A 17,225-nucleotide genomic window follows, 5' to 3' on the forward strand; every position below is an offset into this window, starting at 1 on the left:
AGGTCAGGCCCATGTGAAATGGGCAACAGTGTCGGTGTGAGTTTTGTCACAACTGGTGCACAAGTGTGATGAGGATAAAACCAACCCTTTATGAGGAGGTGGGTGTGTATCTTCTCTGATCATGCAAGGGGATGAAGAGTAGACTTGGTTTTGTGAGAAAGGACAGTGGTGGGTCCTGTTGGATTGGTTTCAGAGAGATTGGTCCTGGGCAGCCAGATGTGGTGGAGAAGACGTGGCTCAAGCCTGCATACCACAGACAATTTGTCCCTGAGCATTTGGTCCCACAGGCAAAGGGGATGCTGCCTCTCTGCACCAGGGCACTGATTTGTACCTGGCTGGGGAGAGGTGGTGTATGTGGGACGCAGTGTCTCTCCCAGGAACAGCACAGCCTGTCATTTCCACCACGCCTACCTCATGGTGGATTTGATCCTGGACTTCATTCTGTTCCACTGATGCAGTTTTAGAGCTGTCTCACTGTCTTGATTGCTGTTAGTTCATAATGCTTGATGAAGTGGGGCAACTCCTCCAACTTTGTTCTGTGTTAAAAAGATGTCTTTGGCAGTTTGAGGCCCTTTGCTTTTCTATATGAATGTTATAGGTGGCTTCTCGATTTCTGCTTTAAATCCTGGAATTTTGGTTTGGATGACACTGAATCTATCAAGGTATTTGGGAAGAAGTGATATTGTAAATTTATTAAATTATATGGATAATAAACAAATTCTATATGTCTTTATTTATATTTCCATTCTATCATCTCTTCAATATATTATGTTTCTCAATGCAGAAATCTTCAATATCTCTTGTCAGATTTATCCCTTTAATTCGTATTTTTCAATCTTATTTTAAATTGTACTGCTGCATTTTAATTTCTATTTTTTTTACTAGCTAAAGTAAAAATGCCTTATAATGAACTGGTATCCTGTGACAATTGTAAAATCAATTATTTGTTTAGATGCATTTCCCTAACTTATAAAATGTTGCTTTTTAAATTTCTTAGTATATAAATATGAAATTTTCTTTTTCCTTTTCCAATCTGGGCTTCCTTATAAAAATCTTGGTCTATTGAACATAATTTTAGGGACAATGTTAAATAATTCTGCAACAACAGCTCTACTCTGAAATCTTGAGTCAAGCCACTGTTGAAATCAGGTTCCTCAAATAGTTTCCTACAGGCAAAGATTCACCATAACTCTGGCACATGAACACCTGCCCCATCTCTCCTAAGCTGTAAAATCCAACCCTGAGTACCAAACCTATTAGGACAAGCAGGCCCCACAGAATGTGAACAAGACTAGGCTACCTGTTTGAACATTATTCACAGAATTCTTGATAGGCTGAAGCAAGTGATTTAATGAACAATCACACAAAACTAGTGGAAAGTAAGAAAACACTAGAAAGTGGAGGTGAGATAGAAACTTTCCCTGCTAGTAGCCAATAAGTGAATTGAGAACATGTTGCTTAGATGTAGTTGAAAACAGGAAGTGGGATGATTCTTATCTCCACATAGACTTAGACATGGCCAGGTTGGCATGGAGGGCCACACACAGCCTAGGGGATGGTGGTAGGGAGACCACAGAATGTGTCACTGAATCATGTGTCTGGGGGAGAGTTTGGAAGAAACACTGCCTCCTTGTCATGCCATCCACCAACATAAGGGTGATACAGTGAGAAGGACTGCTAGGCCAGTTTGGAAGGCTATGTAGGAGTAAAAATTTCCCTTCTTCCACCCACCAGACCATCTTCACCTCCTCAGCAGATCCCATTTTCTTATGCTGTACACCAATGAGGCTATGTGATATATAGCCCCACCCCCAGGACTAGATGGGCTGTTTAGTGTGGCTTGATGACACAACAAAACCCCAGGGGTCGACACTCATTTTCCTGGGAGGAGTGTGTAAAGAGAGCTCAGCAGGCCTCTCTGAGACCACAGGAGGGCTTAGACACTTCAGGAATGGACCACAAATCAGGTTATGGGAATGGACATGTAGACGCTCTGGGGAACACAAGGGAGTAAGTGGGAGACCCCATTTTCAAACCTGGTGTAAACACAGGTGAGTAGACCTACACAAGCACTGCCTCTTCTTCCCCTGGAATCTTCCCACCAAGACACCTCCCCTAATCTCAGACCACATCCTGCTCACGAAGCCCCTCCTCCCATTACCTCCCCACCTTCTTCCTCAAGCCAGTGCCCTTCTGTGATCTCTGTGTCATTTCAGGTGCACAACAGAAAGAGGAAGTTCCAAAGACCCCTCCACAGGGGCTGAGGATGAAAACGTTCCCCAGAGAATCCTTCCTCCAAACAAACCCAAAGAAAGGCGACTGGCAACAGGTTTCAGCCATTTCCAGCAGCTGAAGGAAAAACACAATCAAGATGATTCTGAATGGGACCAAGAGAGTATGTGGAACTGCATCCCCTGAAAGGAAAACATGGGCAGCCAGTGACTTGACGGAGGTCAGAGAGCTTAGAAGAATCTGTGGAGTCTCCACAGGTCAGGCCTCTGGGAAACAGTCAACTGTGTAGACAGTGAATCTTATCCCAGCTGGTACACGAGCTGATGAATATAAAATCAATGGCAGGAAGTGTCTCTGTGTCTCTTCCTTGATGGGGGCAGGGGGTAGGGAAGAGGTGTGTGTGAGAAGGGAGAGACCTACTGATTGGTACTGCATACAGTGGTTACAAATTTAAGTCCTACCGAGACAGATGTGGCATGTAAGGAGTGGCTTAGTCATAATTACTGAAGACTTATTTCTTCATTAAATTTTCTACATTAGGTAAAAAGAAGATGCTGTTTCTCTGTGAAGTGATGTCTGGTAACTAGCAAGAGAAGGTATATGGAGTGAAAGAGCCCTGGCCAAGAAAAGCACAAACTCTAATTCCTTCCACACCCACCTCATAGTGGCATTTGTTGTTACCAACCCTGTGTTGTAAGCAACTCAAGGCCTTCAGAATAACAAAAGCTTTCCCACCAAACTCCCAACAGTACTCTGAAGCACTAAAATGATGGTATTGGACTTCACAGATCCAACACTGTTTTGGCCACTTCCTCACAATATAGTAGTTGGGTAGGGGTGTGGCAGTGGCAGCGATTCATCCTCAGTGTGTGCACTAAAGAGGAGCGCTCCTTGTACAGTGTTGCGACTCAGCTTTTCATGATACACCTGTATATTTAAATGCAGATGCAAGAAATTATACAGTTAGGTCCTGTGCAACCTTTAGTCCCACCCTCAGTGGTAAAATACTGAAATCTCACTACGGTCCACTTGCTCAAATGGATATTGACACGGATGCTGCCAAGATGTCTAATGCTTCCGTCCGCATAGGGATCCCTCCTGCTTCCTTGTAGAGACACAGCACTTCCTTCACACCCACACCCTCCTCATCCCAGGAGACCACTGGTCTGCTATTCATTTATATAATTTGATCCCTTCAGGGATGTTATCAAATGGATTCACAAGGATAGGTACGGTTTGGTGTTGCTTGCTTTAACATGACATAGTTACCGGGAGATCCACCAAGCTCTGTATGTAACTGAAGTGTTCGCTCCTTTGCAATGCTGAGTAGTGCTGCAAGCGATGGATGTGCCAAGGATTTTGTTTCTTTTTAACCATTATTCCATCTAAGGACATCTAGGCTGTATGCTTCCAGTGCCTCACTGTTACAAATGAAGCTGCTCTAAACATGCTCACACCGATTTAGGGTGAACATACATTGTTGGCTCTCTGGGATAGGTGCACAGGAGCTTATTTTCTGGGTTGTACAGTGATTCCAGGTTTCATTTTACTTAAATTACAAGACATTATAATTAGAAAAATTGAGAAGTACAGAAAATTGAGCAGATTGTACACAGTTCCCCTATATGCCTGTATCTCTGTAAAAAATTTCTTATATAATTAACATCGTGCATGATTCTGCTATAGTTTTACAATTTGTGATTGCCTCCAACATCAGTCAATTAAAGAAGGTAGTCATTAACAATGCTGACCAGCAGAAATGAAAGTTGTCTACCGGGCCAGCCTCGGTCCTTCACGGGCACGGGCTTCTTCGGCTTCCCTGCCATGGCGTCAGAGGGGCCTTGGGCTCCTGAAGGCACAGGCAGCATCAACTTATCAGCAGATGTGAAACCATTTGTCCCCAAGGTTTCTGGGCTCAACATGGCATGCACAGTCTTCAGAAGTGTGTGTCTTCCCTAGTTGTGCGGCCACCTACTATCCATTTGTACAGGAACCACCAGTAACTGAATTCTTCACCTTAATTTGCAACCTGCTGAGCCACTAACAGAATCAAGCTGAGAACTCACAGGAGCCTGTAGGCAATGTGATGAAGCTTTGAATCTCGCTCTTCTCTAGCAAGAACTAGTTCTCTGTTCTCTTTTTGGAGCAGTACAAGGCCAGGGCTTCTGAAGGACAGAAAAAAACAGAAAATATATACAGAAGACAGGGCCTTTAGAGCTGCACCATTTCCACCCCAGTATTTATCTTTGGAGATCACTCTCCATCCATATGCCTACCTCCATATACCCTTGAGTTTACACAGAATGTGTGCTCAGTGCCTGCTTCATGGTATGATTACAGCCAACCCTGTCATTACTGAGGTTTTTCAGACCACGAGGCCCCAAAATGAACACGTGTGCTCTTCCACAAGAAATGAAAGCTCCGTTTAAGAAAAAAACCTGTGATGAGCAAAAAACATACAATGAGCAAAAGTTTAAAAGGAATGATGGTAACATATCATCTGAGATAAAGTCAGCCAGAGGTTCCTACCATGTGTCCACTTATGCTGAGAAGAGACTGAAACCAGATGATTACTGGATGGTTATTATCTCCTGCTGACTCTAGCCATTCTCCCTGTTCCAATCAGGCATAAGCTTTCCGTTTCCTTATCTACACTATAAATAAAGGTGCTGAGGATGCTTTTTGCCAAACTTTTTGTCTCATCAGGACAAAGGGTTTCCACCTGGCCTCAGCTTTGTAGACTTGACTGTCATCTTTGCCTTCTTTGAGTTTCAGTTTCTTATTCTCTCCCCATATCTTCTCACTCTGTGAACCCTTCAGCCACAGGGGTCATGGCAGGAGACACATATGTAAACCATAGCAGATGAATTGGCTGGAGATAGCGGAAGACAGACTCTTGTTATGACACTGCCTCAGTCAAGTGAGGATAAGAAAGTTTTTGTGGGCAGAAATTCTCTCAGGAGGATGACATAGGCACAATGCTAAAGTGATGGTTTTTTTATGTGTAATAAGAAAGGGACTCGAGATCAGAACTACATATAAAACCAGGACAGTGGAAAATGTATTGTCCAGTTACTTAGGCATCTAGAATGAAAAATACTTGATTATTGAGACAAGCACATTGGGGGAAGATGTACATTAATGAACCTATGGGAAAAGACTAAATGTGAAAACATTTGTACTGCATTTTCATGTCACAGGAGCACCTGTGACCAAGAGGCAGTGAAGAATGGAGACAGAAGGAGCCGGCTGGGTGACGTCTGCCAGCCTCTGTCACCCACAGCCTCAGGGCTGCACAGCGGCCTCATGTGTGGAGGAGCCCTGGTGGAAGGAGTGCACGCTCTGGTGGAGTTCTCCAGCATGGGGTCCCAGGCATCAAGGCTCATCCAGCTACTGCTGCCGCCTCATGTTTAACCTGCAGGGACCAGGACCAGTGCTGAGTCCCCAACACGATGCCATGCCTCACGGAGACAGCCCAGCAGTGTGTGGGTGATTATATCCCAGAGGGGCAGGGATTCTTCTCTACTGGAAATTGTGCACCTGTCCAGTATGGGTTTGACTGCCTGCCTGTAGTGCTTTGTGTGGCACCACTAACGGAATCCTTCAAAGAGCTGGATTCACGAACTCAGGATAATTCCTATGATCAGCTGAGCCCCAATGCCACATAGAGCAAGGCCAGTCCTCCGTGGGCACCTGATAGGGGATCCGAAGTTGCTGTCCATCCTGGACCTCCCAGGAGCTGCTGGTCCTCTGGAGCAATGGAAGAACTGCTTCAAAGTGCAAACGGGTTGCAGATTAGAAAGTGATAACCTGTAAGGTGGCTGGCATCTTGCTCAGTAGAATGCACTCTAGATCTGTTCTCCTCACCGGCCAGCAATAAGTAGAACACAGGATTCATTAACCCAGATGTGGAGCGACCCCACTTCTTATCACTCCCTCTGTCTTCCATGGGAATTTGTATTTCCTGCTCCGCAGGTTTAGATTCTGAATGTCTCCAGCTGTGTTTTCCAATAAGGTTTACCTATTTGCAGTTTAAACAATAGTAAATTGATTAAAAAGCATAGCTCCTCACTAACAGTAGTCACATCTCAGTACTAAATGGCAGCATGTGGTGGCTGGTTCTCATATTGGACAGTGCTGGCTAAGGGTATTCATTTTTCAAGGAGACTACTTCCATCAAGAGAATCAATGAGCATCCCAGTGAGTGTTACATTTTAGATTTCACCTGGGCATTTCTTTTTCAATGCTATGGATGCATCTTCTACTTGTTAGACCAATGCTATAGTTACCCCTGCCCCATCCCTCACCTGCGAGTCTTGTGGTCCTCCAGATTTGGTGCTAGAGGCAGACTCAAGTCCCAATCCTGTCAGGGAATATGCCCCTCTTCGTCATAAGAAGGTAGTGGTGCTTTTACATAATAGGAAGAGAGAGGTGTCCTGGTGGTCCTTTTGAATATGTGTTGGTGACACCCTGCCTGGTTTCTATGGTAAACAGGCAAGGTCACTCTTCATAGCAGGGAAAGGGCATAGATACCAGAGGCTCAGAATATGGGGAGAGGGAGGTCTTTGTTCTACTGCCCTGTGAGTACTGTGACTAATAATGCAATAGGGAACAATAAATTTTAGATTTTTCTTTTTACAAGTAAGCAAATAATCTAAACTTCCTGCTGAGTTCATAACAAATACCACCTCCTCTCCTCAGCCCCAAAGAAGTGGCAGAATATGCACTGTCACCAGCCCCAGGAAGCTGAAGCCTGCTTTAGAGAAGGACGAGTGGAAGACTGAGGGAGTAAGGCAGGTGTGGAGATCTGCATTACCTCTCCATGCTTCAACTCTCCTCTGTTCCTAACTATGAAAAGCCCTTATCCTATTTTGCAAGGTGGGATGGTGATTTGAAGAAAATGGGCCCTTCCATCTCCTCAAAGTGAGCTTTAGATTAATTCTTTTTTCTTTTTTGACAAAATGTATGACCTCTTTGATTTGGTCATCTGGAAAAAAAAAAATGAAACTAAGGGCATGACCTTAAGTATCCTGCACCACTACCAAGAACATCACAGGCGCTGGCTGAGACTGCAGGTACCCTGGAAAGCCGGTAGATTAGTGTTGTGCTTTAGGAGACAACAGCAGTAGAGGCCACAGCATCAGTGCACTATACTTCCTCATGTGAACTGCTGTAGGAAGATCCACCAGATTCCTTGGTGAGGATGTGTTCTCAAAGGATGGGAATTTCCTGCTATGCAATTAGCAGTGTGAATTCAGATCAAGGCTCCTATCTGCACACTGGCTGTGGAGTGCCTGCTCTCAGCTCAGCTTTTAAATGCAGGTCTGTTTAACAGGCCTCATGGAAGGAAGAACATGTTCATTGTACATTTTTGTTGGGCACCCACCTCAGCTCCTCAGGAACTTTAGGGAAAGAACTTCCTAACATAATTCTTACCAGCGATCTTCATGTAGAGATAGTTGCATGTTGCAGTCAGCTCTGAGTCCTGTCTTGGGCTGAGCGGGTGGGAGTAGGGACACAGAGAGCAGAATGCTCCAAACTGGGCAGGCTGAGGCCAGGTTCAGGAAAAGGAGGCCAATGGGGCACAGCAAGAGGAGGAGGGAACCCCCAGGCAGCACAAGGATTGGGGTTATGATGCGCCATTCACACTGGGGAGGACATCACAGCTGTGCTGGGATTGACAGGTGTGCCCAGGAGCCTGAAGGGTGAGGGCAGCATGAAGGAAACTCTGCAGTCAGCATCTGGGGGGCGGCTCCTTCCTAGGCCCTTCAAGGTACAGAATCAGCTTGGTCTGTCAAAGGGAGTGAACATGCATGGCTGAGCCTCCTAGGTGAGGAAACAGAGAGGGCTGGGTGCTGTGTGGCCATGGTGTGAGAATTAATCAACAGATTCTGCAGCACCTCTTATAAAAAAGTTTGTAAAAAATAAGTAATGGATATGCTAGTACTTCAGTGGCATAGGATCATCCAATGACCCTTCCTAAGGACAAGTGGACTGTAATGTTCCTGAGTCTAAAAAAGTGGGGAAGACAAGCTTCGTAAGAATAAGAATTTGTAGTGTCCCCATGGTGGTTACATAGTAGATGCTCGACCAAATACGATAATATGATTTTTTAAGGTACAATTGCCTTTCTTTTGGGGAGACAATTTTGAGAAAGTGAGATAGGCCTGGAAATTCTCCACCCTTTTCAAGTGCCACCCACTGTGTGACAGATGCTTCAGATAGAGAATCAATCTCATTTGCATATTAGCAGGAGGGGTTCTTGTTCTTCTCTCGCTAACACTTGTCTGTTTTCCCCTTCACAACAACCTCCGATCCTAGCAGGCTGAGAATTTCCTCCTGTCTTTGGACTCATGGCCAGTCTGCTACCTGTGAGCTGTTCCTACAGCGCACAGGACTGTCCTGGTCTGAGCATCAGGACTAGCGCCATTGGGTATATTGAAAACCAGGACTTCCCTGTGGGGCAGGACACTCACCAGACACTGGAGAAAGGAGGTGTTTATTATTTTTATTTTAAGATCAACAAAGAAGCACTTATGGCCAACTCAGAAGATTTCAGGGCTTTCAGGAATTCAGCTGCAGCAGATGCTTTTCTTTCCTTTGCTGCAGCGAGCTTGGTTCTGCCTCAGCTACACCTTGGCAAGGAGCTTTGGATGTGACAACCTACATAAGCTCACGCACATGCATAGATGGTATATCGAACATTTCTAGTACCTGGATCCATTGAAATCCTACAAAAACGTCAAGATGGTCTCAAAAGTTATCCTAATTTACCTACCAGGACAAAGAGTAGATTACCCTGCATGTCAAACGCCTTATCGCCTTATCACCCATTTGGAAAAGCTTATTTTGCTTCTCAGGCACCGAACCCAGGGACTAAGCCTCACAGTCCAAGGATAACTTTTATGTCAAAAGGTCTGTTGCTATTGGAGGGTTTCCATGGTGAGCAAAGTGACGGCCAGGGCCTTCTACATGCCGTGGGTGAGGGCAGGTGACTCTGGGCAGTTCCCAGGGAGTAGGGGGCACCCATGGCCCGCTCATCTTACATTCTTAATTCAGGCCAGGTGAGTGCCTTGGACACGGGGACTTTCTGCACCCTGAGAGGTATTTTCATTTCTCTGAGTACAGAGCTGAATTCAGAAGCAGAGCCGGGTTGAGGCTGGGAGGAGTGGGAACAGGGTGGCCTCTAGATGACCTCACACTGGGAGTCCAGTCCTGGCCTTGGCATTTGCCACACAGGGATCCTGAGAAGCTCCCAAGCCCAGCAGGCCTCAGGTTCTTCATCTATAAAATGGGTTTGAACATTAGAATATACGAATTGTATGAAAACACCTGGAAGAATTTCTGACATATTGAATACTTGGTGACAAGCAGATGCTTCTAGTATCATATTAACCTAGGATTCTATCTATTCTATTTTTCTGAAAAATATGTGTGCTTCCCAGGGAATCTGCACCTAAATAGAAAACTGAATAGAAAATCAGACAAAAATGCTGCTTAGTAAAAGTTCATCCAGTATGTTCTCTCCAGTAGTCAGTATTACTTGATTAGATGTTGTGGAGTCTGTCCCTACTGGGACCAACTGATGCAAACCTCCTGGAATTTGGGAGAAGAATCATATCCTTTCCCTGACAGCTTCTCTTGCACTGGAACAACTATTTTCAATCATATCTCCTTCAAAAGTCTACTCTCAAGAGGCTACTATGACAATAAGGCCTAAAACCCAGCACATTCAAGTGACAAGGTCAGCTGAGCAAAGATGCAGTTGAAGAAACTTCAAGCCAAATCACATTTCCTGACATCATTGCATAAACCTTCTTCACAAAGGAAATAATTGAAAACTGGCCCAGATTCAGTTCTGGTATAAGACAAGGGGAAGACACGTTTGAACACAGAATTTCTCTGGTGGGAGAACCATTTGGTCAGGCAGTCCTCTCGCCATTGGTGTAACAGGCCAATGGGACTGGCCAGGTGCTCACGACCGTCTTGTAAGAGTGTTGAGGCAAACTGAAGTCACAAGTTGTTGTCCCTAGGGAAGCAGTCACCTGGGCACTGCAAGACCATTGAAGCTGGACACTCCTAGCAGACAGCAGAGCACCTGGACAGGGATATTAGTGCCTCACTTCACCTGAGAGTCCCCCTTACCTCTCAGGAAATCCTTGCAGAGGCTGGGGCATGAGACCCTGGTTTTTGCCCCGCCTAGGACCACTCTTCTCACAGCTGTCCCAGGTGAGGATTCCTCTCAGCTTCATCCACCATCTAAAAGCTCTGCTCAGAGCGGTCTTCCATCCTTTCAGGCTTTTATCTCAGGCCCAAGACACCTCACCTGGCCACCATGCAGCTGCATTAAAATCAACTCCTGCAAAAGGAACTGCAGTTACCCCAAGCCCCAAACTGCCCTGGCTCAGCACTCACCCATGGCTGCGCTCTGCCAGACTCCACCCCCTCAGAGCTCTGTTACCTGCCCTTTAGCTTCTTGAGGACATTTCTCTATCTCATGACATTGGTGGTACTTCGGGACTCCACCAACACGTGGGGTAGCTTTGATCCTCCTCAGTCTGGTTTGGTTTACTCATATCTCCAGCATGGACACAGGGCCTTCGACAGGGCACACATGCAATGAAGGTTTGGGGTTGATGTGCCTGTGAGCAGATGGGATGTTTATTGAGAGTAAGTTTCCCTAACACAGTTGAGGAAACCAAGCATACTCAGGTATGCATGTATTATTAATAGTGTGGAACAACAGGGAAAAGATATTAGAATCCAAGAGTTGATTTTTTTTTACTTATGTCTATTTCTAGGCTCCGTCTAACTTCATGTAAACTTCTTACACATTTCCGAGGAAATTGCTATTTCAATCCTATTTTATCACAAAATGAAAGCTTTCCATGATTGCTTGAGAAAACAGGAAAAAATTCTTACACTTGGAATGGGAAAGCAAAATCCACTCATGTTTAATATTACACAAAATCATCTTCACATCAGAAATCGTAATCAGACACCAATATCACAAAACTAAAAATACATGTGAAATCAATACCATTCTGCAAATAAGATTTGCAAGCTACTTCAAACTCAGAAAAATCAAATTTTCAAAAAGTCACAAAGAAAACACATGCCTATTAAGAAATAACCCAAACAGAACAGACACCAAGTTGTCAAGCACAGTACTCCATCACCCGCCCTGGCCCTCACTGCTGACGAAAGTGCTGCTCTGCAGAAACACGGCCTGAGAATGGGGCTCATTTCACATGGGGTGGGGACCAAGCAGCGACGTGGTGGCAGCACACTCCCCACCCTGTCACTCATCCTCGCCCTCAAGGGCCTCAGACAGACCTTCTGCCTCTCTCAGCGCCTGCTCCTGTAGATGTGGGTAAGACCTGGGATCTGTCCTATCAAGACTGAACATGTGCTTCAGGACTTTCACTGGGCTGGTTTCAGCGTGGGCCCGTGGACCCCACCGCAGCTCACAGCGAGCAGGATCACTATTAGGAACCTGCTGGTACACCAGGTACTCTTCCCGGACCAAATCCTCTGTGATGAATTTCCAGGGATCCCCGATAATAACGAGCTCCCTCTCAGCTAATAGCTTCCTGTCTCTCAGCAGTTCCCTTAGGTCCTCCTCACTGACATGGTCGCCCTTTATGACGATTACACTCAGGATGACTATCAGGAGGTTCCCTTTGGGAATGGCCTGGACATCGTCATCCAGGATCCCCTTGTAAGTGAGGCCCAGGACAGGGAGAAGCTCATATGTGTGGCCAGGGGGATCCACTTCCCTCAGCTCAATGCCAAAGCCCAGACACATGCACTGACAGAGTTCCCTAAAGATCACAGAGAAGTGCTCACAGTAATTATGGTCAACAGCATGCAGCATTTTTGCTTCGGTGATTGGCTCCTTGTTTCAATACTTTTGGAGCAGGAATGGCACCACTTTATGTAACATGTTATCTAAGAACAGAGCACAGGAAGTGAGGGATGTACATCTTCTGTCAGAGACTTGAACACACTTCTTGCCTGCCGGAGCCCTTACTGGATTGACTCCTTTGACTTGAAGCCATGGTAGTGGTGCCATGGAAAATGCCCTGAGGATTCTGGCAACAACTTGGTGTCTGAGACCTCAGCTCTTGTCTTGGTGTATCACTGAATACAGTGCAGGAGGCAGAGGATGCAGGAGAAGTGGTGGTTGCTGCTTCCCCGGAGAACTTCCTGAGAACTGGTGCATGCAAGATGGCATGATGTCCGTACTTCTTTGGGCAGGATGGCCTTCTCCTAGCTTGCTGTCTTGGCTTCTCTGACCTGAGGCATCATGATGTACACCATGGAGATCAAGGCCTTGTTGTTGAAGAATCAGAGGGCTAGAGGAGAGAGCGAGACTATTAGTGTTCTCAGCTGAGAGAAATACTCTTGATACCTCCCACAGAGGCCCATTATAGCTCTTTTCTTTAGGGGGTGCTCTAGGGCTTCACAGGCTCCTGTCCTCCTACAGGCCATGTCCCCATGATCCTGGGACCTGATTTGAGGCTGATTCTTAGGCTCCAGTTGAACTGCAGAGGACAAGGCTCTAAGGAAGACAGTACGGCATATGGGGACTGGGGACTGTGAGGTGTCCTTCTCTGGGACAGGAAGAACCCTAGGGACACATCAGGGCCTGCACCTCACCTTCACTCGTGACACTGCCTGAGCCTCCTCTGCTGTGTGACCTGGGGCAACTGGTTTGGAACAAGACCCTCACCACCTGGCTCCTGGAGCCCCTGTAAGAGGCAGGAAGAGGCCCTCAGGCTGCACACCGCAAGCACAGTCCTGGTCCCCCAGCCCTCACAGGAGGGGTGAGCTGGTCTTGGTGATCTTTGTTCAGCCCTCTGTTCTGGGGTGATGCATCCTTCTCTTTTCACTCAGGATCCTCAGCTGTCCTTGAGCAGGGCCTGGATCTCTCAAAAAAGTGTTTCTATCCTTGACAGGGAACAGAATACACGGAGGTGACACACATCTGACCACAGCTTTCTGGGAGCAACAGAGAGTGGTGGAAAATTCTGTGGGGTCCATGTGCCCTAGGAGAGGGAACCTGTTTCATTTTATCTTGATAAATTGTTAGGTTTAGGACCCTGTCTGCAATGATGGGGCTGCTTTCTTTAAACCACAGCAATATTGGCTGTGAGACATTCAGAGAGGAAGTGGGGGAAAGCTAGTCCACCTATGTTCCATGGGTCTGACTACAGGTGACAAAAGGGACTGTTTGAGGATAGGGTACTGTGTATTCACATGACTGCTCTCCCTTTGCCTCACCTAGACTCTTGATGGGTCCTGGAATCTTACTTCTGCTGCCCCATTCCAGCTCTCTTGTACTAAGGCCTTCACCTCGCTAAGCCCAATCATGCAGAACTAAGAGAGCATCTGCAGCCTGACATCCATGCCCAGTCTTCCTGGTTTGATGGCAAGCACAGGTTCAATGTGAGAGGATCACCCACTTGTCTGTGTTCAGGTCAGGAGTACCCTAAAACCTCCCTTAGGGTCCTCACCTTGTCTTTTGGTGGACCCTGGGGCACCTGTGTATCTCCTGACCAGATGGGGTTTCTTGTGCCAACCTGCAGACACAGTCACAGATCAAGTCCTTTTATCTCCCTCAGATCTCCAGGACTCTGAAAATAAGTTAGCAGGCATCCACCATCCCTTCGTGGGGGCTTCTGTGCTGACAGTAAGACCTGTGCCCATATCTCTTGTGATTCAGGGCCCCTGTTATGCTTTAAGTGTAGATTTCCCCCAAAGGTCCCATGGGGTCATAGACAGGCCCTTTGGAAGGTGATTGGATTATGGGGCTTACAGCTGACATTCTATTGGGAGGTGGGGTCTTTTAGGATGAGGAGGGTCACTGTGTGTGACAAGGCAGGTTATATCTTCCTTCCTGGCTCCTCCCTTGACCCTCTGCTTCCTGGAGGACTTGTGGTAAGCAGTGTTTCTCACACCAGGCCCTTCCACTCTGCTGTTCTGCCTTGGATCTAGCTGACTATGGACTGAAATCTCTATAAATTGTGAGCCCAATTCAACTTACTTCCATTAAATTACAGGTGTCAGCTATTGTGTCTCAGCAATGCAAACATAAATAAGGTAACCTCTGAAGTTTCTCCATCTTCCTCCTGTCAGTGCCTGCACTCCCACAACCTCACCCCTCCCAAGATGAGCTGATTGCTCCCTTTGAGACCAAGACCTCATCCCCTGAAGATTCCCTTCCAGTCCATGGTAGAAGTGAGCATGCCAATTAGAGCCTCCCAGGGCTGACCTGGGGAACAGGAAGACTCTGTGAGTCTGTTGTTTCAGACTGCAGGCTTCCTCATTCCTCAGGAAGGACCCATTCCTTGGGTCCGTAGCTCCTGGAGTCCTCCATTTATTAACCATATGTATTTCCTTCTACTGACTTGTGGTCACCTCTTCAAATAAGGTCCTCACCTCAATGAGTTCTCCCACCTGCAGCCACTTAGTAGAATTGTGAGCAGTTTATATATAGCCACCTTCACCAGGAAATCCAGGCTGATAATAGGGGAAGCCAGGCTATGTGTAGCCCCCATATCCAAATATGGATATTTGGTTACCTTGAAAATTTCAGTGCTGGAAAATAGCAGAGTGGTGACCAACAGCAATTCAGCCTCTCCAAGAATCAGAATCTAAACTCTGGAAACTCACAATGAGAGAGAGAGAGAGATCCCTGGGAATTTGGAAGGAAAGAACACAAAAGTTGAAAACTAGAGACTGTTTCCAATATTAAGGCACTATAAAATGTGTTGCTGTAAATAGCCCATGAGCCCATCAACAGATGAATTGATTGATAAAGAAAATATGGAGTTTATATACAATGAAGTACGACTCTGCCATAAGGAAGGATAAGCTTGAGGCATTTTTAGGTAAATGGATGGACCTTGAGACTATAATCGTAAGTGAAATAAATAAGACACACAAGGTCAAATATCCCATTGTTTCTCTTGGGTCAGAAACACAAGATATAAACAAGGATCAAATTTGAGGATAAATATATGGAAGTAGGAAGAACCAGTTCAAAGAGAAGGGGGAACAAGAAGTGATGGAAGGGTGAAGGGAAGGAAGGGAAAAGAGATTTAAAGAAAAAAATATTTGAAGGAAAAAATGCAAATAGAGATTTTGTAAGTGGGGAGGGAGGCAAAAAATAGAATTAAGATGCATTATGTACATTACAAATCCCCCATGATGAATGTTATCATTATGTACTGCAAATATGCACTAATGAAAAAATCTACAGAGTCACTGAATAGACAGACTACATCATGGAGAAGGGAACAAATCAGTCTGGAACTTCTCCCTCACTCCTGGCTCTTGGTAAAGGGATTATATTGTAGTACCAAAGTAAAACCTGAGGACAACCCAGGGAGAAAAGTGGGGATTCAGTGTCCTGGTGGTTGCTGTGATCTGTAGGGCCAGTATGGAGTTCTGCTCCATAGAGTTCTTATAGAGGAAACAGCAGGAGACTGACCCCTGTGCAGGTGCCTGCCATGTCCTTGGAAGTGTGTTGGTTTCTGTGCCATTCCAGGCTTGATTGTTTGAACCTGGGACTCACAACAGCCAAGGGACAGCTTCACTTCAGGGTTCCCAGTGGTATCCTCCCATAGTGACTGGGTGAGAACCATTCTCATGAAACAGCTGTACACAGTGAATAGCCTAGAAAGACACCTCCTGAGGGTTTTGAACTCAGCTAGAAAGGGCACAGGCCCTGATGTGGTAGCCAATAGCCAAGCCCAGCCTGATTAGCTCTGGATTTGAAAAGATAAGCATTGATTATTTGAGCCCTTGCAGAGACTAAAAAAATGCAAAGAATGAATAAATTGAAGAGTTTGTTCTTTGAAAGAAAATATAAAATTGACAAACCTCTAGCCATTTTTACCAAAACAAGAAAAAGTAGACCAAATTCCAAGCACTTAGAAATGTAAAAGTTGAAATCAATATGGACTCTGCCAAAATTCTGAAGATTATTTATAGCTTCTTTAAGAACCTAATATGACAGAACCTCAATTGCACAAGAAATAACAGCAAGAATCAGCAAATTGGATTATATCAGACTGAAAAGCTTCTGTACAGGAAAAGACTGAAGAGACAACCTACAGAATGAGAAATATTTTTTCCATGTACTCCTCAGATAGAGAAATAATATCTGGAATATATAAAGAACTCAAAAAAAGTAAACCAATTAAAATTAAAGACCCAGTAAAGAAATGGGCAAGAGGGATGAACAGACACTTCACAGAGGAAGAAATACAAATGGTCAACAAATATATGAAAAAATGTTCAACATCTCTGATCATTAGAGAAATACAAATAAAAACAATGCTAATATTCCATATCACTCCAGAAATAATGGCAATCATTAAGAAATCAAACAATAACAAATTGTGGTATGGCTGTGGTAAATAAAGGAACCCTTCTTCATTGTTAGTGGTAATTCAAACTAGTACAACCATTATGGAAATTATCAAGAAATTTCTCAAAGAACTGAAATTAGAAAGTCCATTTGACCAAGCTAGACTTCCTTCTAGGGATTTTCTTCAAAGAGATAAAAACAGTATACTACAGTGGTACATGCATACCAATGTTTATGACAGCACAAGTCACAATAGCTAAATCTTGGAAGTAGCCTGTATATCCATTAACAGATGACTGATAAAGAAAATTTGTATGTATAATGGAATATTACTAAGCTATAAAGGATGAAAAATATGAGACCTTTGAATGCACTTGAAAAGAATAATGTTGAGTGAAATAAACCAGACATACGAGCTTAAATACTGTGTGGTATTGCTCATTTGAGCCAGGTAAAGCATAAGCAAAGCAAATAATCAAGGATGGGTAGAAGAGGAAAAAGGGGTGGATCTCTTGCAATGGGGAAGTGGTCCAAGGGAACAAGGGCAAGGGGTGAGGAGGGGGAGAAGGAGAAATAAGTAGAATAAAGATGTGCCATGTACAGGAACCTACTA

The 17,225-nt window shown here is 45.1% G+C and overlaps 1 protein-coding gene across 1 annotated transcript; it reads right to left on the reverse strand.

Annotated features, from left to right (window-relative positions):
- Positions 1 to 11,533: 11,533 nt before the first annotated feature.
- On the reverse strand, positions 11,534 to 12,109 carry LOC147821113 (melanoma-associated antigen 10-like). Its single transcript, XM_087202075.1, has one exon. It carries the CDS (start codon positions 12,107 to 12,109, stop codon positions 11,534 to 11,536), a length of 576 nt encoding a protein of 191 aa, XP_087058201.1.
- Positions 12,110 to 17,225: the final 5,116 nt, after the last annotated feature.

The sequence above is a fragment of the Heterocephalus glaber genome, unplaced genomic scaffold, assembly GCF_053883595.1.
Source record: "Heterocephalus glaber isolate CG9 unplaced genomic scaffold, H.glaber_assembly_v1.0 deba00001762, whole genome shotgun sequence".
Classification (NCBI taxonomy): Eukaryota; Metazoa; Chordata; class Mammalia; order Rodentia; family Bathyergidae; genus Heterocephalus; species Heterocephalus glaber.